We start from the raw sequence: 18,640 nt of genomic DNA on the forward strand, positions 1-18,640 counted from the left end.
AACTGATGCTTAAATCTTGAGTTTTTAGAAGTTTCCCAAGTGAGTCTAATATGCAGGGTTCTCCAGGTTGAGAACCACTAGCCCGAACTACCAGAATGACAGCAGAAAGGAAAGAACATATGTGAGAGCTTTATAAGACCCACAGGATTTGGTGCTGACTGCAGAGTTAGGGGGACCTCCCAGGTGGTGTGAGTGGTAAAGAACCCGCCTGTCAACGCGGGAGATTGAAGAGACGTGGGTTGGATCCCTGGGTTGGGAAGATCCCCTGGAGGAGGGCATGGCAACCTACACCTGTATTCTTGCCTGGAGAATCCCATGGACAGACGAGCCGGGCAGGCTATGGTCCATAGGGTCATGAAGAGTCAGATACAACTGAAGCGACTTAGTACACACACACACACATGCACGGAGTTGGGGGAAGTCAAACGTAGAGACATTACTTTGCAGACAAAGATCCAGATAGTCAAAGCAACGATTTTCCCAGTAGTCATGTATGGATGTGAGAGCTGGACCATAAAGAAGGCTGAGTGCTGAAGAACTGATGCTTTGGAACTGTGGTGTTGGAGAAGACTCGAGAGTCCCTTGGACTGCAAGATCAAACCAGTCCATCCTAAAGGAAATCAACACTGAATATTCAGTGGAAGGACTGATGCTGAAGCTGAAGCTCCAATACTTTGGCCACCTGGTGCAAAGAACTGCCTCACTGGAAAAGACTGGCAAAGATTAAGGGCAGAAGAAGGGGATGCTGGCAAAGATTAAGGGCAGGAGAAGGGGATGACAGAGAATGAGATGGTTGGATGGCATCACCGACTTGATGGACATGAGTTTGAGCAAGCTCCGGGAGTTGGTGATGGACTGGAAAGTCTGGCATGCTGCAGTCCATGGAGTTGCAAAGACTCGGGCACGACTGAGCGACTGAACAACAACAGGGATGACCACTAGGTTACTGACCTTCAGCGTTCAGCTGGACAGTGGTACCACTCATCATCAATGCAAAGGAGAAAACTCAGTAAACTATAAAGTACAATATGAGAAACTTTGCCTTCCCCTCTTGGCTGCACGTTCGCTAAGGCTGAGACTGTGTGTTGCTCACTCTGTCATCCCCAGCAAAGTTGCCTGTGTGTGTGTGCTGTGTGTTCAGTTCTGTCTGATTCTTTGTAACTCCATGGACTGTAGACCACCAGGCTCCTCTGTCCATGGAATTTTCCGTAAAATACTTTTTTCCTGATTGTGATTCAACTGATAAGACTTGTCTGCAAGTCAGTGGCGTGACTTAACACATTTTTCAACAAAACCTCACTCTGTAGCACTGATCAGAGGTAGAGCTGGCTGCACAGGAAATACTCAACAAATACTAGCTCACCAGCTAATTTTCACACAAACACCAGTCTGACTGGAAATACTTCCAACTGCTTGCTAAGCCATAATCCTCTAAAGGTATACTGGGCATGGCGAAATCTGTCCACAACTGAGGTAAAGATATTTGTTCTCAAATCTGTTCCTTCTCTTCCTGTCAACAGTCCAGCCATTATCTGAGTCACCCAGACCAAGAACCCTTGAGTCATCTTTGATTTCACCCTCTTGTCAACATGCAAACAGGTTTCAACAGCCCTATGTTTTACGCCTTCTATAGTGAGTCTCTCTCATATCAGTGTTCACCAAGCCCAATGACCCTTACCAAAGGACTCGTCATCAATTACTACAGTCTCTGTTCCGACCTCCCTCCCTCCCAAATCCATCCTCTACCTTACAGCCTTTTTCACTCGCCTCAGACAATTCTAGTCATGTCACTACCTTGGCTGATACCTTGTAGTAGCCTCATCCCACAGCCCACAGAGTAAAATCTAAATACTTATTTAACCAATCCCTTCATAATCAGGCCTGTCACATACTTTTCCAACCTCAGATCCTGCTATTTCTTTCACTGAGAATTGTGACCTCTTCCCAACCCATGTCCAAAAGAGGTCTATTTTCCAAAGCCTAGCCCAGAGAAGCCCACCTTATCTCCTGCAGTACAGGCTTCCCCTGACACCCCAATCACTCACCCCACCACTTTTCTAAAACATCTCTTCCTAGCCTGAGTATCGTAAGCATTTTTCACTTTCTATCCTACAATGCGATTTCTAACACATATACTCTTCACCTCCTTTTCTGGACTGCTGCATTCCCTGTGAAAAGGCTCTAGGTCTGGCTCTTCTTCTGTACCTCTCCCGACACCCCCACTCCATACTCATCCCACCCTCTACCCTACAGTGTCTTACTTACTAGGTGGAGTTCAATAAATACCATAAGTCCCAGGCCTACTCAGATTTAACAAGAGCGACTATGTGGCAGGTCAAAATGTCTGGCACTGTGGTAAAAGGGTTCTTGAGACACTATTTCTTTTAAGATAGAGATGACCCCCCTTTCAAAGCTGAGTTAACTGAGACTGAGAGCATTCATTGGCTTGCCTGTGATCACAGCTTAGTAACACTAGGATTCAAACCCAGGTCCACCTGCAGAGACTGAGCTCTTAAACACTGTGCGACTGCAAAGACTAAACTGGGCTGGATGAAAAGTAGGTTAGGCAGCTCCCAGCAGCCTGATATTATTCACAGCACGTTCATACCTGGACCACGCAGCTTACCGGACAAGAGACTAAGGATGTATCCAGACAACTTTTCATTTTTTAGATTTATTTATTCATTTTGGTCAAGGCACACAGCTTGTAGGATCTCAGTTCCTCAACAAGGAACTGAACCCTGACCCTCAGCAATGAAAATGAGCAGTCCTAACCACCAGACCGCAGGGAATTCCCAGCAACTCTTCTTGATGTCTGGCAAATGACGCTCAATAATTTATCCTTTCCTTCAACCACAGGCATGATTCTAAGTTGGGAAATACAGCAGTGAACAAAACAGAAAAAGTCTCTGCCCTTGTGGGGGTTCATATTCCAGCAAGGGAATTAAAAGACAAACAAAATCTAGGGACTATCTCTAAAGAGGTGAGAACTGAACAGACACCTGAGTGAATAAGAGTCGACTGGCTATGTGGAGAAACTGAGGAAGACTGGTTGAGGCCAGGGGAACTGCAGGACAAAGATACTGCAGTAGAAGCATGCTGGGAATGTACAAAGAATAGCAAGGATGTTAGTGTGGCAAAAGCTTTGTGAATAAGTTAAGAAATAAAGTAACAGTGTTAACCAGCAGTCAGACTCTGTTGGGACCTGAAGGTCACTGGAAGGCTTTGGAATAAGATCGCTGAGACCCACAGAAGCGGGGAGGGCGTGTGGAAGGCAGGTGTACTGCAAAGAATGAGAGAGACATGATCTGATTTATGTTTTAAAGAGAACCCTGCAAACAGTAAAAATAAGCTGTGGGGAAGCAAAATGAGGGAGAAAAAGTAAAATCAAGACCAAGTTGGAGGGACTTTTCTGAGTGATGAAGGACACTTCAATTAGCAGGACAGCTTCAGGGAAGTACAGTGGAAAATGAAATTAATTTTAGGACTTTACTTAAATATATACAGTCAAAGCAATATCCACAGATGGATGGAAGGAAAGAAGCGTGGTTTCCACACGAGTCCCACTAATAAGTTACTGTATAAGTCCGTCTAGGCAGGTTGTATTTACTATTTCTAAGTGCCATTTCCCACAGGCTCACACACTTGCATCACCAAACGAAAACCATTATCAGGGAGGTTCCCATAGAGTGTGCTTACAGAGCATCCAATTGTTACATGACATGGATTTTTTGCTATTTGCTTATATTTAAATGAGTATTTCTAAACAAGCATAGCCAGTTGGATAAATTCTGGTTAAAGTACAAGCAGCATTAAATAAGTTAACACCCCTGCAAAACACTGCCCAGCTAATCTTTTCTTCCTGAACAAGCACCCTCAGTTTAATGAGGTAACTGAATTAGAATGATCCACTCAGAATCTTCCCAAAGTCTGCGACATTGTTTCCAAAAAGCTTAAATCAGAACAGAGAGGAGGAAACTGGAACACAGAAAATGCAATAAAAACTGTCAAGTCAGAACCTCCTGACTATGCCTACCTATCTGTACTCCCTTGCCAATTTAACCCTGAAAGGATGCTTTGTTTAAGGTGTGTTCTCCAGGAGCTGGATGTCTCTCAAGGTTACCCTAACACAAATCTCAAGGCACCTGCAGGATTACCAATCAGCATATTCAGCTAGTAGGAGCTCCTCAAGCTGGAATCAGACTGGCAGACACAGCAGGTGCTCAGGAAAACTGCTGAATGAAAAACCAGCTGCTCTCTACAACTTCAATCTCAGTAATGTATTCCCAAAACATTCAACTTCTCTAACTGATATAAAGGCGCTGGATAACCGTCACCCCACCGAAAGCCTTCCTGAACCTTTCCACTCCAACTCACTGCTCTGGGCAACAAGCTCCACTTTGCTGGCTGCCTGTTGTGTTAAAACGATATTAAACAACATTCTGTGATTTATCCAAAAAACTAGCTTCAGGGGATGCCTTAGCTTTCTTTCTATTCCTATTAATCCTCCTCTGTTTTCATACAATATTTATCTGATGTTTCCCCCACAGCGGGTATAGCTTAGTAGAAAGAGCAGACCAACAGTGGGTACACTGGTCCTGGGTATCTCTAGAACTCTGGCCTCAATTCCTTTATCTATAAAGTGCAAATGACACCCATGTCAGGCCTCCTTCACAAGGCTGTTGCCAAGTCTAATCAAATGAGAAAAGCCTGCAAGTTGTCAGGTGCTGCCCAGAGAGAAGATTCAAGTAAAGATGGGTTCAGACGAAGCTTAGCTCAAAATCAATAGGCGAGGCGGGAGCAACAGCCTATTGCATCCATACGCAATAATCATTTCGTCGAAGAAGCAGTATTTTCCTCCAATAATGGGGTGAACATGAGAAGCACACTAGCCAGGTCCGACAGCATCACTTTAGGGTCCCTGGCCGGTAACTCCCATCTCTGGGTCTCCTTTCCCCCAACCTGTACAAGGCTTTGACAGTGAAGGATTCTAATACTGCTACGTTAAGGCAGACAGAATGGGAGAGGCCAAACTGCCTTTACCTGCAGTGTCATAAAGAAAGCGCCAGAAAGCAGAAAGCAGGTAAGGATAGGATTGAGAGGCAAAGAAGCCAAGGTCTAGTTTAGCATATCTTTTAGGAGCAGTGTGACCTTGGCCAACTACTCTACCTAGCAAACCCCCTCCTCCTGTCCACATCTCTAAACCTGGGGAAAGAACCCCAGCCGACCCGAATCCCCCGGGGCCGCTGGGAAGCCCAGAGCCTACAGCGACAGCCCGTCTGACGCGTCGGCCAGTGACAGCCCTGGCTCACCCCCACCCTCACCCCGGGAAGAGTCCCAGGCTCTTCCGCAGGCAAGGGATGTACCCCTTCCGGATGCGGGACCTGCCAGGACAGCAGTTTCGATTTCCTAAGGAGAAGTGTTACTTCCCCCGCCGTCCCAGCGCCGCTGGTAGTCAAAGGAGCCTCCCCGGCGGCCCTCGGGATCCCAGCAGCTGCACTCAGTCCCGGCACGCGACCTAGCGACCGGCTCCGGACCCCGCAGCGGTCCCCTGGAGTCGGGGACGCCGGGAGGGGCGTTGCCATAGGAATAGCGCTCGGGACCCCCGCCCGAGGCGCCCGGCAGAGGCTGGACAGGAAGGCTCGCGAGACCCGCTGTGCCCCATGCGACCATGCCCGGTCATTCCTTCTCAGGGCTGCTTGGCCCAGCCAGCAGCGCCCCCACAGCTCCGCGCCTTCCCGCGCGGCTCCACAAAAACCCTACCTTCCGCCATGTCGGGCCCGGCCCTGCCTCAGCCTCGCGAGATGTGCACCGCTCAACTGGAGCGGCGCGTAACGGAGGCCCTCGAGTCTCGCGAGAGTCATGGAGGCCAGACAGGGAGGAGTCGAGAGGAGGTAAGAGCAGTCAATGAAAGTAGAAGGGGGTAGTTGGATATCCGAGGAACTGAAATTCTGGCTCTCTGCTCCTAGTGCTTTCGAGGCTCTGGACTTATCACATCCTGACTGGGCTCTCTCATATTCCACGCCCTAGGGAGGGGACTGAAAAGGATGAGCGCAGCGAGCATTGACTACCTTTTGGGAAAATACAGCCGTGAGAGGGTCGAGAAAGGGGTTTTCTTTGGTTTTAGGTTTGTTTGTAAAGATGTGAGAGAATGAAGTCGCTTAGTCGTGTCCAACTCTTTGCGACCCCATGGACTAAAACCTATCAGGCTTCTCTGACCATGGCATTTTCCAGTCAAGAATACTGGAGTGGGTTGCCATTTCCTTCTCCAGGGAATATTCCCAACCCAGGGATCGAACTCAGGTTTTCTGCATTGCAGGCAGATGCTTTACCATCTGAGCCACCACTGAAGCCCTAAAAGATGTGAGGGGCTGAGAGAAAAGAAACAAAGGAGACGGAAAGGCTAGTGAAGTTCAAGGTCCTTGGGGAGGCAGGATGCCCTGCAGGAATTTAGGGGAAGTGATGAACTGTAGATTTCAGGCAAGTCACTGTTTTCTACCAAGACATTAGGATACAAGAATGTGCTTGCGGTTACATATGAAAGAGGGAAGAGATAAGGAGATTGCTTGATGACATCAATTTTATGGTTGAAGTTCATAACACAAGAGAACCAAAAGAGAGTGAAGAAAAAGAAGTTGGAAGGCCTGGTTTCAGGCCTTTCAGAACTCGAGACACCTGTCTGCAGAAGCAGAGAATAAGGCGGAAAGGGGGAGGATTTGAAGATAAATTTTAGGTGCTGCTTAGGTTAAGCATTACTGGGTGTGAGATGGAATGGAGAAGGAATTTGGAAACAATAGCCATAGGGTTAAATTTTTGAGGAAGGAGGAGGAATTCTGGATGAGGGATACCAAGGCAATGAAAGGGGAGAGGGTATTGAAATGTGTTAAGAACAGCGGAGTGCTCAGGGAAATGGTGTTCCTGTTGTGACAAGAGACTGAAGATGTGACAAGAGACTGAAGATGTGGGAGGAGGAATGGACAGGGAGGTATGTAGAGCTGCATTGAGTAAGCAGCCCTTAGACTAAGAAGGGCAGGGGAGTACTTGCCAGACCCAACAGAGGGGCCATAGCTCAGTGCTTCCATGTCAAGAATGGTGAGCCCTTTGGGACATCAGGGTAGCCAGGCAGAGGCAGCCTCATCTGTTATTCTAAGAGTGCCCTACAAATGTATTCTAGGTCATAACATAAAAGTGGTCAGGAAGTAATGCCATAGCTGATGGCTGGGTTTGTATCATACGACTTATTTTTGCCCCTTCACCAGCACTAGCCTAGTGTCTGGCATGTAGCGGGTGCTCAAAATATTTGATGAGCTGTTGCTGTGAGCTATACCAGGAGTCAGGAGAACTGGGTTCAGAGTTGGCTTTGCTGCTATTTGTAGTGTTGATCATGGGCAAATCTCTGCAAGGTCTAAGCCGTTTCATCAGATTCTCCATCGATTTCAAGAGGGAATTTGACTAGAGTGATCATGACCTCCTTTTAGAATCTGATGAAAACCAGGGATCCTCTGCTTTATAGTAGTATACATGTAGGAGTAAACAAATTTTGCTTGGACTAGATGCCCACAGTCAAACAAGAACTCATCTTAAGGGACTTAATCAACTCAAGGGCTTTACCACCTTATCACAGCCTAACTTCAAGAAACCCTCTAACAGAAGTGAAAGCACTCTTAGTGATGTCTGTAATATTAATACAGCCCTGTCTCTGGGCCCTTGTCTTCTGAGTAGACTTACTGGCATAAAAACTCTGGACTTAATACATCCTGTGAAACTAAACATCTGGAGTACTCAGTGAATTACACCCTACAGGCTTGGATGGAGCTACATTAGATGGGATCTAATATATAGACATTTTGAGAATTCTGAGCACCGGAACATGGTTCATTTTAGACCTAATTCACATCTTATTGTCTGATATAGAGGAACGTTGTGTGGAATTGTCTCCGACAGGGAGCATGAAGTGCAGGAATAGTTAAATGCTGCCTGCCTTAAGAGCATAGAGGAACAGACTGTTTCTGGGGAGGCAGTGTCATTTCATGGTAGAACGGGAGGGAGGCAATCACTAAGCGGGTAGTCCCGTGAATTGGGTTCAAGTACTGGCCTCAACACATTCATTCTCTATGTGACCTTGGAAAAACTGTTCCTGAGCTAAGAGGTAAAGCACCCAGTAAGGGAGTTTGTGAAACTGAATCCCGGCCATGAAACTCACTTGCTCCAGTCTTGATAAATTAATCTGAACCCGTTTATGCCTGTGGATCCTTCCAAGGATTTGACTAGACCCTTTTACAAAAAGAAAATCTAGCACAAGCCTGCCACAAAGTGGAGGCTCAGTGAATAGGAACTTGACTTCTGGTGCTTGTTCGGAATAAGGGGAGGGTACCATGCTACTACAGTTCCTCACACACACAGTACTATTGTAGTTGTTCCTAATGGAGACTGCTGGTAAGGGAAAGCCAAGTACCTGTCTGTGACCTTCCGTGCAGCTCCTGTGTCCAAGATGTGTCTGGCTGCCTTTTATGAAAGCCTTTCCCTTCACCTTCAGGTGAACAGGATTCAAACTCCTTGATCGTTTCAGTGCAGCCCAGTGGGGTGTGCAGACTCAGTGGAACAAAAAGCCTTGTCCTACCTTGGCAGCCAGGTGACACCATCTGAAACTTAGCAACCAAAATTTCCTTATCCTGGAAATACTTAGCTGTAAGAACGGAATCCTGTTGAGGTTTGCAGTCCTCCAGAAAATGAAAATGTTTACTTTGGTGAAGTGTTACCAACTCTAGAGAGAAGTGGAAAATCAGCGAGTCCTTCCTCAAAGCCTAGGTAGGGCCTTGCACACAGTAGGCACAGTCAAGAAGTGGTTCATTTGCATTGGAAATGGCATCCAAATAAAACTTTTTTGCTATATACCTTGAATAGACCATTATGCTTAAAACCGACATTTAAAGTTTAGGAACATCATCTAGACCTTTCTCTAACAGTTTTATTTCAAATATATATTTCAGAAAAATTAAAACTGAAAAATGAGCCACCATTTTCCCCAAACTGCCCTCAAGGAGGATTTTCTTCTTGTGATTAAGAGATCTGGTTCCGTGTTCTTTTCTGAGTTTGTAAAGAAGAGGCCTTAAAACCACTGGCAACTTCCATCAAGAGAGACAAACTTTCAACACCTCCAAACCCATACAACTATATTTAAGGATGCAGGGTAAAAAGCTGAATATTCACATCCTGAATCCTGTTGGAGTTTGCAATCCTTCAGAAAAAAATTTTAATTTGGAAAAATTAAGGGAAAAAAAGTACACAGGTCTTGCCTCATTTACCACTAACTTACTGATCCTGGGCAGGTATCTGGGTCAAGTTTGCCCATCTGTTTAGAGAAGGGAAGGCGGTGCCTCTGGGTCTCTTCCAGTTCACTCACATCTGAGTCTGGGTTCTTTACCTTTTAGCTTATCTTCATGGTAGAGCCGGTTTAAGCTACAGACAAAAACCCCAATAATGCTCTAACAGGTGCTCATTTTATTTTACATAAGGTTCTAAATCAGCATGCATGAAATTCTGATGAAGAATGGTGGCTGGCCCTGTACTGGAAATTTTAAGAGCATCATATGAGACTGGAAGTCAAGTGAACTTCCTACCCTCTGGTTCCTTCTTTAAATGAAGTTTTAAAAAGTATTTATCAAGATTCCCCAGTGGACCCTTTGGTATCATGTGCTGTTTATATAGAAAGAATACCATAACTTTGGAGACCTGCATCCTAAAACCAAAACAGCTCATGATACAGCCTCTAAGTCATCATTTATTGATTCATAGAGCACCCGTCACATGATCCAGGTGCTTTACAATACAGTAAACATCACAACAGAACTCTCATATAAATACAATCAACAAATTACAGAAAAAAAAAAAAAAAACTGGAATGAAGCAACATTAGGTCAAATTTCAAAGATGCTAAGAAGTGGCAGTACACAAAAGGTAATTCCACCAACTGGAGACCAGATGGGCAAAGATACACAGGCATGACAATCCCAAATGGGCAGATTTATAGAGGGTGAATGAGCATATAAAATAAAATTTCACAACCAAGAATGAAGGCTATTAAAGATACTATGACACCCGAGTGATCACAGAACTAGTCGAAAAACCTCACAAAGATATTACCTTGTAGTGATAAGGAAACCAACCTCGTTTGGATTTTAAACTCACCAAGAGGCCAGAGGGCCACGGCAATCGTCCGTATCATTATGAGCCCAGACGAAATCGATAAGCCTTTACAAGAAATTGGAGTAAATTTAGGAAACAGCCAACAGTTCTACAATCCATAAGACTATACAGGTGTTGTTGATAGTTGGCACGTGGTCAGGGAGAAAAATCCTTTCCCTAAAGCAGAGGACTCACCTCACACAAATGATGAGGCATTGCTGGGACAAAAGCCACTGGAATCAGTGTCACCTGAGTGTGGTTTAATATCAAATGTAGAGCCATTTAGATTCACACTGTCAGATGAACACTGGGAAAGGCACAGATGACACCTTTGAAAGAAGAAGCTGAAACATCTCTCGAGGTTTATGTTTCCATATGTAGCACGGTCAGGGCACCAGGTGGTAAAGGGCATCAAGAGGTTTGCTCATTTCTGGCTCTCCAACTCCCCAAGGTCTAGTCCTAAAAAACACATGATTACACCAAAGTAACTGCATTAAAGTGGCACTTAAGAGTTCAAGAATAGTTGTCCCTGAGTTACTTGGTCCTTTGCTCCTCCCTGAAGAGTCAAATCCCAGGTTTTAACTCAAGAGATTGCTAGGAGAATTACAGCCACAGGAGAGCAAAATTCAGACTCAAAAAAAAAAAAAAAAAAAATTCAGACTCCATCTTGCCATGAACCACCATCACGCGGACAATTTAAGAATAAAAAGGATGTCATTCGAAGTCCCAGGTAGGTATGCAGTACTGGTACTTTGGGGAAACAGTGCTGACAGTCTTTGAAAAAGTAAAGTCACAAGTGAAGTTCTTGGAGAAAACTGGCTGCAGTGACTCAAAACAGTTTCACATTAAGCCATCACACATTACAGGCTTTTTTTTGTTTTTTAATGCTTCAGAGTGAAAAAGAGGCTGAGATTTAGAAAAATCACTCTCTACTCTGAGTACATCCTCAATTATTTCACTTTAAAAAAGACACGCGAAGTTTGTAAAGGACTGGCTACTGGCAGGAATCCTTTCATTCTGTCAAAACATTTCTCCAAACCCCACAAAGCAGAGATGCACCAGTTCTCACTGATTCTCACAGTTAAACACCATGTTTCATCAGGTACTGTCTCAAGCTCTGCCCCTTCTATGCCAAACACTGTCCCAGTCCCAACTTCACACCAAACACAGAGAAACCTGGGCCCACCTTTAACACTGCACATGCTTATTTTACCACTTCCTGAAACTGTTTTAGAAAACTTATAGTATGAAATATACTTATGCTCAAACAGTTAAGAAAAACCCAAGTGGACTATGTCAGTGACAGAATCAGTATGTCAAATAGCAAAGCATTTATAGCCCTGTAATGCTTTGAGATTCATATAAGAATCCATAGAGAGCCCAATACACATACTGCCATGGCCGTGTGGTTTTCAAGTATTAAGTTTGTTTGCATAAGGAATCAACCTGAGATTTTTCTAAACTGCACTTCTCTGACACTCATTATTATAACCTTCATTCAATACAATAAAAGCCAACAACTTGACAAATTATTGGAAAAAAATTATATTTTGGAAGAACTCACTACATAAGGTGACAGAATTCCAAAATCAAATTACATGAAAATATACATCGCAATTTCTTTGTACAATAGGTGAGAAAATTCTGCAGTATTAGAAGAATAGAGCAAAGAAATATGAAGGGCTAAGGGGAAGGGTACGAGGGTAAACAGCATTTTTAATAGCAAACCCAGAAGTTAAGTAGAAAGCCTGTAGCTGTGCATGCTTTATTCATCCAACCTTCACATTAGGTAACTGAGGGCAAAAATAAAACCAAATCAGAGTTTTGTGTTGTTGGGCGTAAATTTCAATCATTTTAAATCTGAATTGAATTCAGAACTAACTCTTTTTAGTTCCTAGGGATAATGACTGAATTCAAGAGCTCTCAACGACAAAAAAAAAAAAATGTTATTGCTGTATCCAATCTGAGAGATGGGTGCAGATACAATACAAAAGGGACAAAGCACCTAGTGATGACCGCTCCTCTGAAGTCATCATTAAAAATCAAGTAGTTGCTTATTGAGTACTTCGGTATTTGAACTAAATGATTTGAAAACTTCCTGGCAGACAGAAGAGATAAAAGTAAAGGGGAGTGTGTCAAAACAAAGAAGATACAAAAGTTTAGTAAGTGGAGAGAGTTTAATGAAGCCTCAATGGTTTAAAGGAAATTAAATGGAAACTTTTAATCCTAATTGCTTTTTATCTGACATGCTTTAAGGAGTCTTTTAAAACTGATAAGAAACAATGAATAGGGAAAGAAAACCTGCTAAAATTTTTTAGAATTTACACGATTCTTACTCCACTACAAGAAAGCATTATTTGGTACAGGTGTATTTGTGGATGTACATGAACAGTATATATATTATCCGGATCATGTTGTGCTATGTACAGGTCTTTACAATTCTTCCTGAAGGTTAAAACAGTTCATTAGAATTCAAAATGCGTAATCATCTGTAAGTTGGCACTTGTTAGGCTCTTGTCAGCATTGATACTGGCATGTTTTATTGCAGCCCAGTTCCAGCCAGTGTTTGCCAACTTGTTACAACAGAAGTCCAGCAATAGGTGGGTAGAGTGCAGGAAAAACAGTGCCATGTTTCTCAGTTGGAGACCTACAAGAAAGCAAACAGCATTATATAATGAATTTTAAAATTACACAAGGATTAATTGATTAGCAATTTTTATTTGTATTCCACTTCTTGGGAAACAAATTCTTCATTTCACATTAAGCTCACTTTTGCCCATGTCCAATATGGTAGCCACATCGAACCATTTCATTTTAAATTCAAATGATAGTTCATAAAGTTTTAAATTTAGTTCCTCAGTCACACTACCCACATATCAAGTGCTCAGTATGTCTAGTGACTACCATACTGGATACTGCAAATATAGATTATATCCACCAGTGAAGAAAGTTCTATCACACAGACTTAACTTAGAGACTTCTCCAAGTTCAGCCCAAACCTACTTTATCCATCCAGCCTCCAACAAATGATCTTCTCTCCCAATCAGAGTTTTCTATTGTTTTGTATCTGCTGATCTCATGTCTTCAATTAGACTAGAAGAACCACAGCTAAATAAAAACACCTGTCACCTTATGGAGGCTTATTATGTGCCAAGCAGTATACAAAGTGCCTTAAAAACTCATCTCATGTAATGCTCATATTGACCATATAAAGGGGTTTCCCCCATTTTACAGAGAAAGGAAAGACAAGGTCACTGAGCTAATAAATGGCAGAGTTTTCTGTTCAAAATGTTAACAAAACACTTGTTTCAGTTAAAAAAAAAAATCCAGTGAAATGATCAAGACTTTTTAGAGATTTTATTATATGAATGTGTCCTTTGAAATATGTAAGGGGAGCACAAGAAAGGGGAAAGGGAGAAAAATGCCTATTACTGTTATATCAGATCAAGCGCTTCAGAAACTTGCGAGTCTGTATCACCAGCCAAGCCATTGTTGGTCACAAAGAAGACTCATACATAAGGACTGGAAATCCAAGGGATATAATTTTAAATTCCTAACAAAGAAGCCAAATGTACTTATTAGAGCCAGCATGACAAATATTTAACTTAAACCAGATATGTGGAAAGTTCAATGTGTCTTCTAAATCCCCAAATGAAGTTATCAGTATTACAGTCACCCAAATTGAACCATACCAAAGCTCTGTAGTGGGCAGGAAGAAAGCTGTGGGCTTGTCTATGGCCAAACATGTGCCTGTTGCTAGAATCTAGACTACCTCCTAAGACAGCTCCTGAGAAGTAGAATGACTGCTAAATTTCTCCCCAAAGGGCTCATACCAACCAATGTAAATGATCCCCAGCAAAGCTCTGAATCCACCAAACCTTTCACCAGCACCAGGTTCTATACTTTGCACACAGATACACATATATGCACATATTTTATTAGAAAATCTAAAGGTACAGACTGACCCTCAAGAAAATTATAATGAACAGGATTGTAATTTCCAGGTTATGTTACTTAAAATGTTTTTCCAAAGACTATATACCACTCTCAAATTAATCCCTGGCCAGTTAACTTCTCAGGGCTGAAAAAGAACTGGGTACAGAGCTTAGTTAGGCATTCAGTAATCACTCTCTCATGATATGAACCAGAAACTTCAGGGCCACAAAATAATCATTTAAAAACTGTTTCCAGGTGAGGTTTTAAAGAAACATACTCCAGGGAAGACGGACTACAGGAAGTCATTAATTACCTAAAATCAGACTTTCAAGCCTTTTTTTAGTGAGGCACCAGCTTTAAATAGCTTTAGCTTCTTCAGCAGGAAGAGAAAAAAAAATTTATTTCCCCTCCTTTGAATAAAATATATTCTAAACAGAAAAAAAGCCTTGGTAGAGCAAAAGCAAGTTTGCTGTTCTTTTCTCTAGAAAGAAAAATTCTAGAAGCTGAATTTACCTAATACTCAAATAAATGGTGTTGATCTAAAATAGTCATTTTACATGTATAAGCATATCCCATTTCTGGTTTAAAATAAATTCTGTGTGGTATTATTAAAAATCACACCATTTTTATATCAACTTTATGTCTTTATGAAATAACTTAAGTATCTGGGTTTTTCTGCCTTAAACCTAAGTCTTAACTACTCTTGATTCCTAACCTACAAATCTGGAGATGGTTTAGCTTCAAAGTTTCTTATTCCATTTATTTCTAAAACTAGAATCATATCATTAATTTTCCATGTGGCTACACATTTTAATCTTTTAAAAGACCTAAAAAATACAAAGCAGACAGGCATGCTTTAAAAAATAAGCAACACACAAAAAAACACTTTTTGATGTTAAAAGGCAATAATGAAAGTAATTTCTCACTCAAGGGTGTGTCCCAATAAGCTCAACCATTCCTAAGTGAAAGCAGTCCATAAGTTAAATAGCTTTATATCAGGGCATTACCTTTCACACAGATGATTCCAAAAGTTCCCCTTCATTCTACACTGCCACCAAGTGTGGTGGCACTAAACAACTCTCCCCCATCACCAGTCCATCCTTCTCCCCAAAACTGAACTATTATTCTTTTCCTTATGTCATCCACTTTGGACCATTCACATATATTTCCTTTCTGAAGTGTGTAATAGCTCACTCTCCTAGCTCTTCTCCTGGTGACCAACCAGCCCACATACTTCTGTCCCCAGCGTCTGAAGGATGCTGTCCTTGGCCCTAGTAGTACTGCTCTCTATACCAAATGAATGGACACCTCTACTCTGGAGACTTCTAGGCTCAAGCACAGCCCTACTTTAACCTCTGTCCTAACCATTCAGTATTAGGCATGTGCTGACCTTCTTACAGCCACGCTCTGCTACTACTCCCACTAAAGCTCTCCATGTGGTTTAACATTTCTGTGCCTGGTCTAACTGGCCAGGTGAACAGTTCTTTATTGGCCTGGATGATATCTATGGTACTCTAGAGAGCCCCTTCTTTCCCAAGAGAACAGAGTCTTTGGAAATATTCACTAACAAGAAATGAAATGAGCTCAGGGTGTGCTGTTCTTGGTGTTACCTCTTATTCCAAGATTTAAATCTTAAACCTTAATAACATGCAACTGTTAAAAGGGAAGCAGATATATATTACTGACATTTGATATTAATAAAATATCAAAAGACAACATTAAACGGAAAGCACAGAGTGGACACTGTGTATACACTTGGGTTATAGACAGACAAATAAAATCACACTTGTATGTACATGGGTGCTGGGGTGGGGGGGGTTAGATTTCTGAAAGATTAAACAATGGTTACTTCTGAGAACTGGTGGGCTGAGATAGGAAAGAGGTTTACTTTTCCTTACATATAGCTGCAGCTCTAAAGGTAGCAGTCAGATTCAGAGGAAACTGAGAGACAGCCATGATATTTATGGGTAAGAAAAGATGTTTCTAGGAAGATCAATAGTCAATTCAGTTCAAGTGCTACAGAAATTAAAAACCAAAACTAAGGGACTTTCCTAGAGGTCCAATGGTTAAGACTTCATGCTTCCACTGCAGGGGACACAGGTTCAATTCCTGGTTGGGGAACTAAACCCCTCATGCCACAGCCAAAAAACAACAACTAAAAACCTCATCAAAACTGAAATTAAGCCTTTGAATGTGGCAAACAGGCAGCCCCTGGTCTCCTTACTACTTTAATATTCTATGGAGAAGGAAGGTGAGCCAAATATGCTGGAAGACTGACAGTTAAGAAAAAAACAAGGCAAAGTCCTTTTGTTTCCCAGGTCCCTCTCTTCCTCCCTAAAGTACTACTGCAAAATTTAAGAATTTTATGTATTTCTTCTAATCCTTTCTTTTTAAAATATTTTTATTCTGTCAGCTACAACAGAATGGTAGGTTTTACTTTATAATATATATAAATGGTATCATTCTTTTTTCTTTTTATCACATTGCTTCTCCTATTCAAGACTGTTAACTATGTGATTACATATAACTAAGTCTACATTATATATTTTCATTGATTAACAATATTGTAACTGATATTAATAATAACTGATTAATTCTGATAGGCCTTTTGAAAATTACACACAGTACTAAAAGCAATATCCTTGTATCCTGTCTCTCTGTATACATGTACTAGAGTTTCTCTTAACCTATACACCTAAATTGCAGGATATGTGTTTTCAAACTGACTAGATATCATCAAATCACTCTCCAGTGTTGATAGAACCACCTCACTTATGCCAGGAGTTCAAGTATATACCATTTCCTGAAATCCTCACCAACACCTGGGTTTCTTGGACATTTTGATTTTGACAACCTGATGAATTTGATGTCATCCCCTGCAGCTTTGTATTTCTGCTTCTAAATGCAGTTGAATTACTTGTGGCATGCATAACAACTATCAGCTTTCTTTTTGCTTCTATTATTTATTCATATCATTTTCCTTTGTGCTGATAGTCTCATTGATTTTCAAAATTTTGTTGTAGACAGTAGATAGAAATCCTAAATATTAGATTAGAGAAATCTTTTCCCAGTTTGCCACTTATATTTCTTTTGTCTTGTCATAATATTTAAGTTTTGAGTTTTGATGTAGCCAAATTTATCATTTTTCCCTTTTATGGGTATTTATTTGTGCCTAAAAATTCCTTCTTTACCTTGATATTCTCCTGTATTTTGTTTTAGTAGTTTTGTTTTTCATATCTGTCTTATGTTTTAAAACTTATTGGAGATAGCTTAGCCTCCTCCCTTTCTCAGTCAGCAAGACCACTACGGATCACCTGTATCAGTGGCAGTGAGATGGGTGTGTCCTGAAGCCCACTGAGGAGAGTTTTCACTTTTCTTCATAATCTTATTGTAGCAAAGGAGATAAGAAAGGCTCAGCATTTCAGGAGCCTTAATTTTTAAGGAGATATGGGTGAGATGTGGAGGCCAATCCTTAAATGATTCGAATATGAAACCCATCAAGGGTATGGTCCTATTGAGATAACCACATACTGAGAATGTGGTCTCAAATAAGCAGGGGAGAAAAGACAAACTGCTGCTTAGGACAAACAGAAGCCATATACAGATCCATATGTACTTCTACTTGTGAGCAATGACTCTAGATTCACATGAATACACATGCAACTAGGTAAGTCAGTGAGTCTTCTGTCCTACTCTCTTGGGTATGGTTAAGTTCAGCTCAATTGCTCAGTTGTGTCTGACTCTTTGCGACCCCATGGACTGCAGCACGCCAGGCCTCCCTGTCCATCACCAACTCCTGGAGGTTACTCAAACTCATGTCCATTGAGTTGGTGATGCCACGCAACCATCTCATCTTCTGTCACCCCCTTCTCCTCCCGCCTTCAATCTTTCCCAGCATCAGGGTCTTTTCAAATGAGTCAGTTCTTTGCATCAGGTGGCCAAAGTATTGAAGCTTCAGCTTCAGCATCAGTCCTTCCAATGAATATTCAGGACTGATTTCCTTTAGGATGGACTGGTTGGATCTCCTTGCAGTCCAAGGGACCCTCAAGAGTCTTCCCCAACACCACAGTTCAAAAGCATCAATTCTGTGGCGCTCAGTTTTCTTTATAGTCCAACTCACATCCATACATGACTACTGGAAAAACCACAGCCTTGACTAAATGGACCTTTATTGGCAAAGTAATGTCTCTGGTTTTTAATGTGCTGTCTAGGTTGGTAATAACTTTTCTTCCAAGGAGCAAGCATCTTTTAATTTCATGGCTGCAGTCACCATCTGCAGTGATTTTGGAGCCCAAGAAAACAAAGTCTGTCACTGTTTCCATTGTTTCCCCATCTTGTTGCCATGAAGTGATGGCACCGGATGCCATGATCCTAGTTTTCTGAACGTTGAGTTTTAAGCCAACTTTTTCACTCTCCTCTTTCACTTTCATCAAGAGGCTCTTTAGTTCTTCTTCACTTTCTGCCATAAGTGTGGTGTCATCTGCATATCGGAGGTGATTGATATTCCTCCCAGAAATCT

General features: G+C 42.0%; 2 protein-coding genes across 3 annotated transcripts in view; both read right to left on the reverse strand.

Moving 5' to 3' along the window:
* The window catches only part of ANKFY1 (ankyrin repeat and FYVE domain containing 1), a 67,899-nt gene extending 61,979 nt beyond the window's left edge, over positions 1-5,920 (reverse strand). The window contains exon 1 of the mRNA XM_043903439.1: positions 5,764-5,920. Within this exon, the coding sequence (XP_043759374.1) occupies positions 5,764-5,773 (10 nt within the window). The 5' untranslated portion in view covers positions 5,774-5,920. The remainder of the gene's footprint in view (positions 1-5,763) is intronic.
* A 5,794-nt stretch (positions 5,921-11,714) lies between these two features.
* Positions 11,715-18,640, reverse strand: part of UBE2G1 (ubiquitin conjugating enzyme E2 G1) — an 85,504-nt gene continuing 78,578 nt past the window's right edge. For both annotated transcript variants that reach the window (XM_043903454.1, XM_043903453.1), the window contains exon 6: positions 11,715-12,832. The gene's annotated coding sequence lies outside the window, so the exon portion shown is untranslated. The remainder of the gene's footprint in view (positions 12,833-18,640) is intronic.

This window comes from Cervus elaphus, chromosome 5 (genome assembly GCF_910594005.1).
Source record: "Cervus elaphus chromosome 5, mCerEla1.1, whole genome shotgun sequence".
Lineage (NCBI taxonomy): Eukaryota > Metazoa > Chordata > Mammalia > Artiodactyla > Cervidae > Cervus > Cervus elaphus.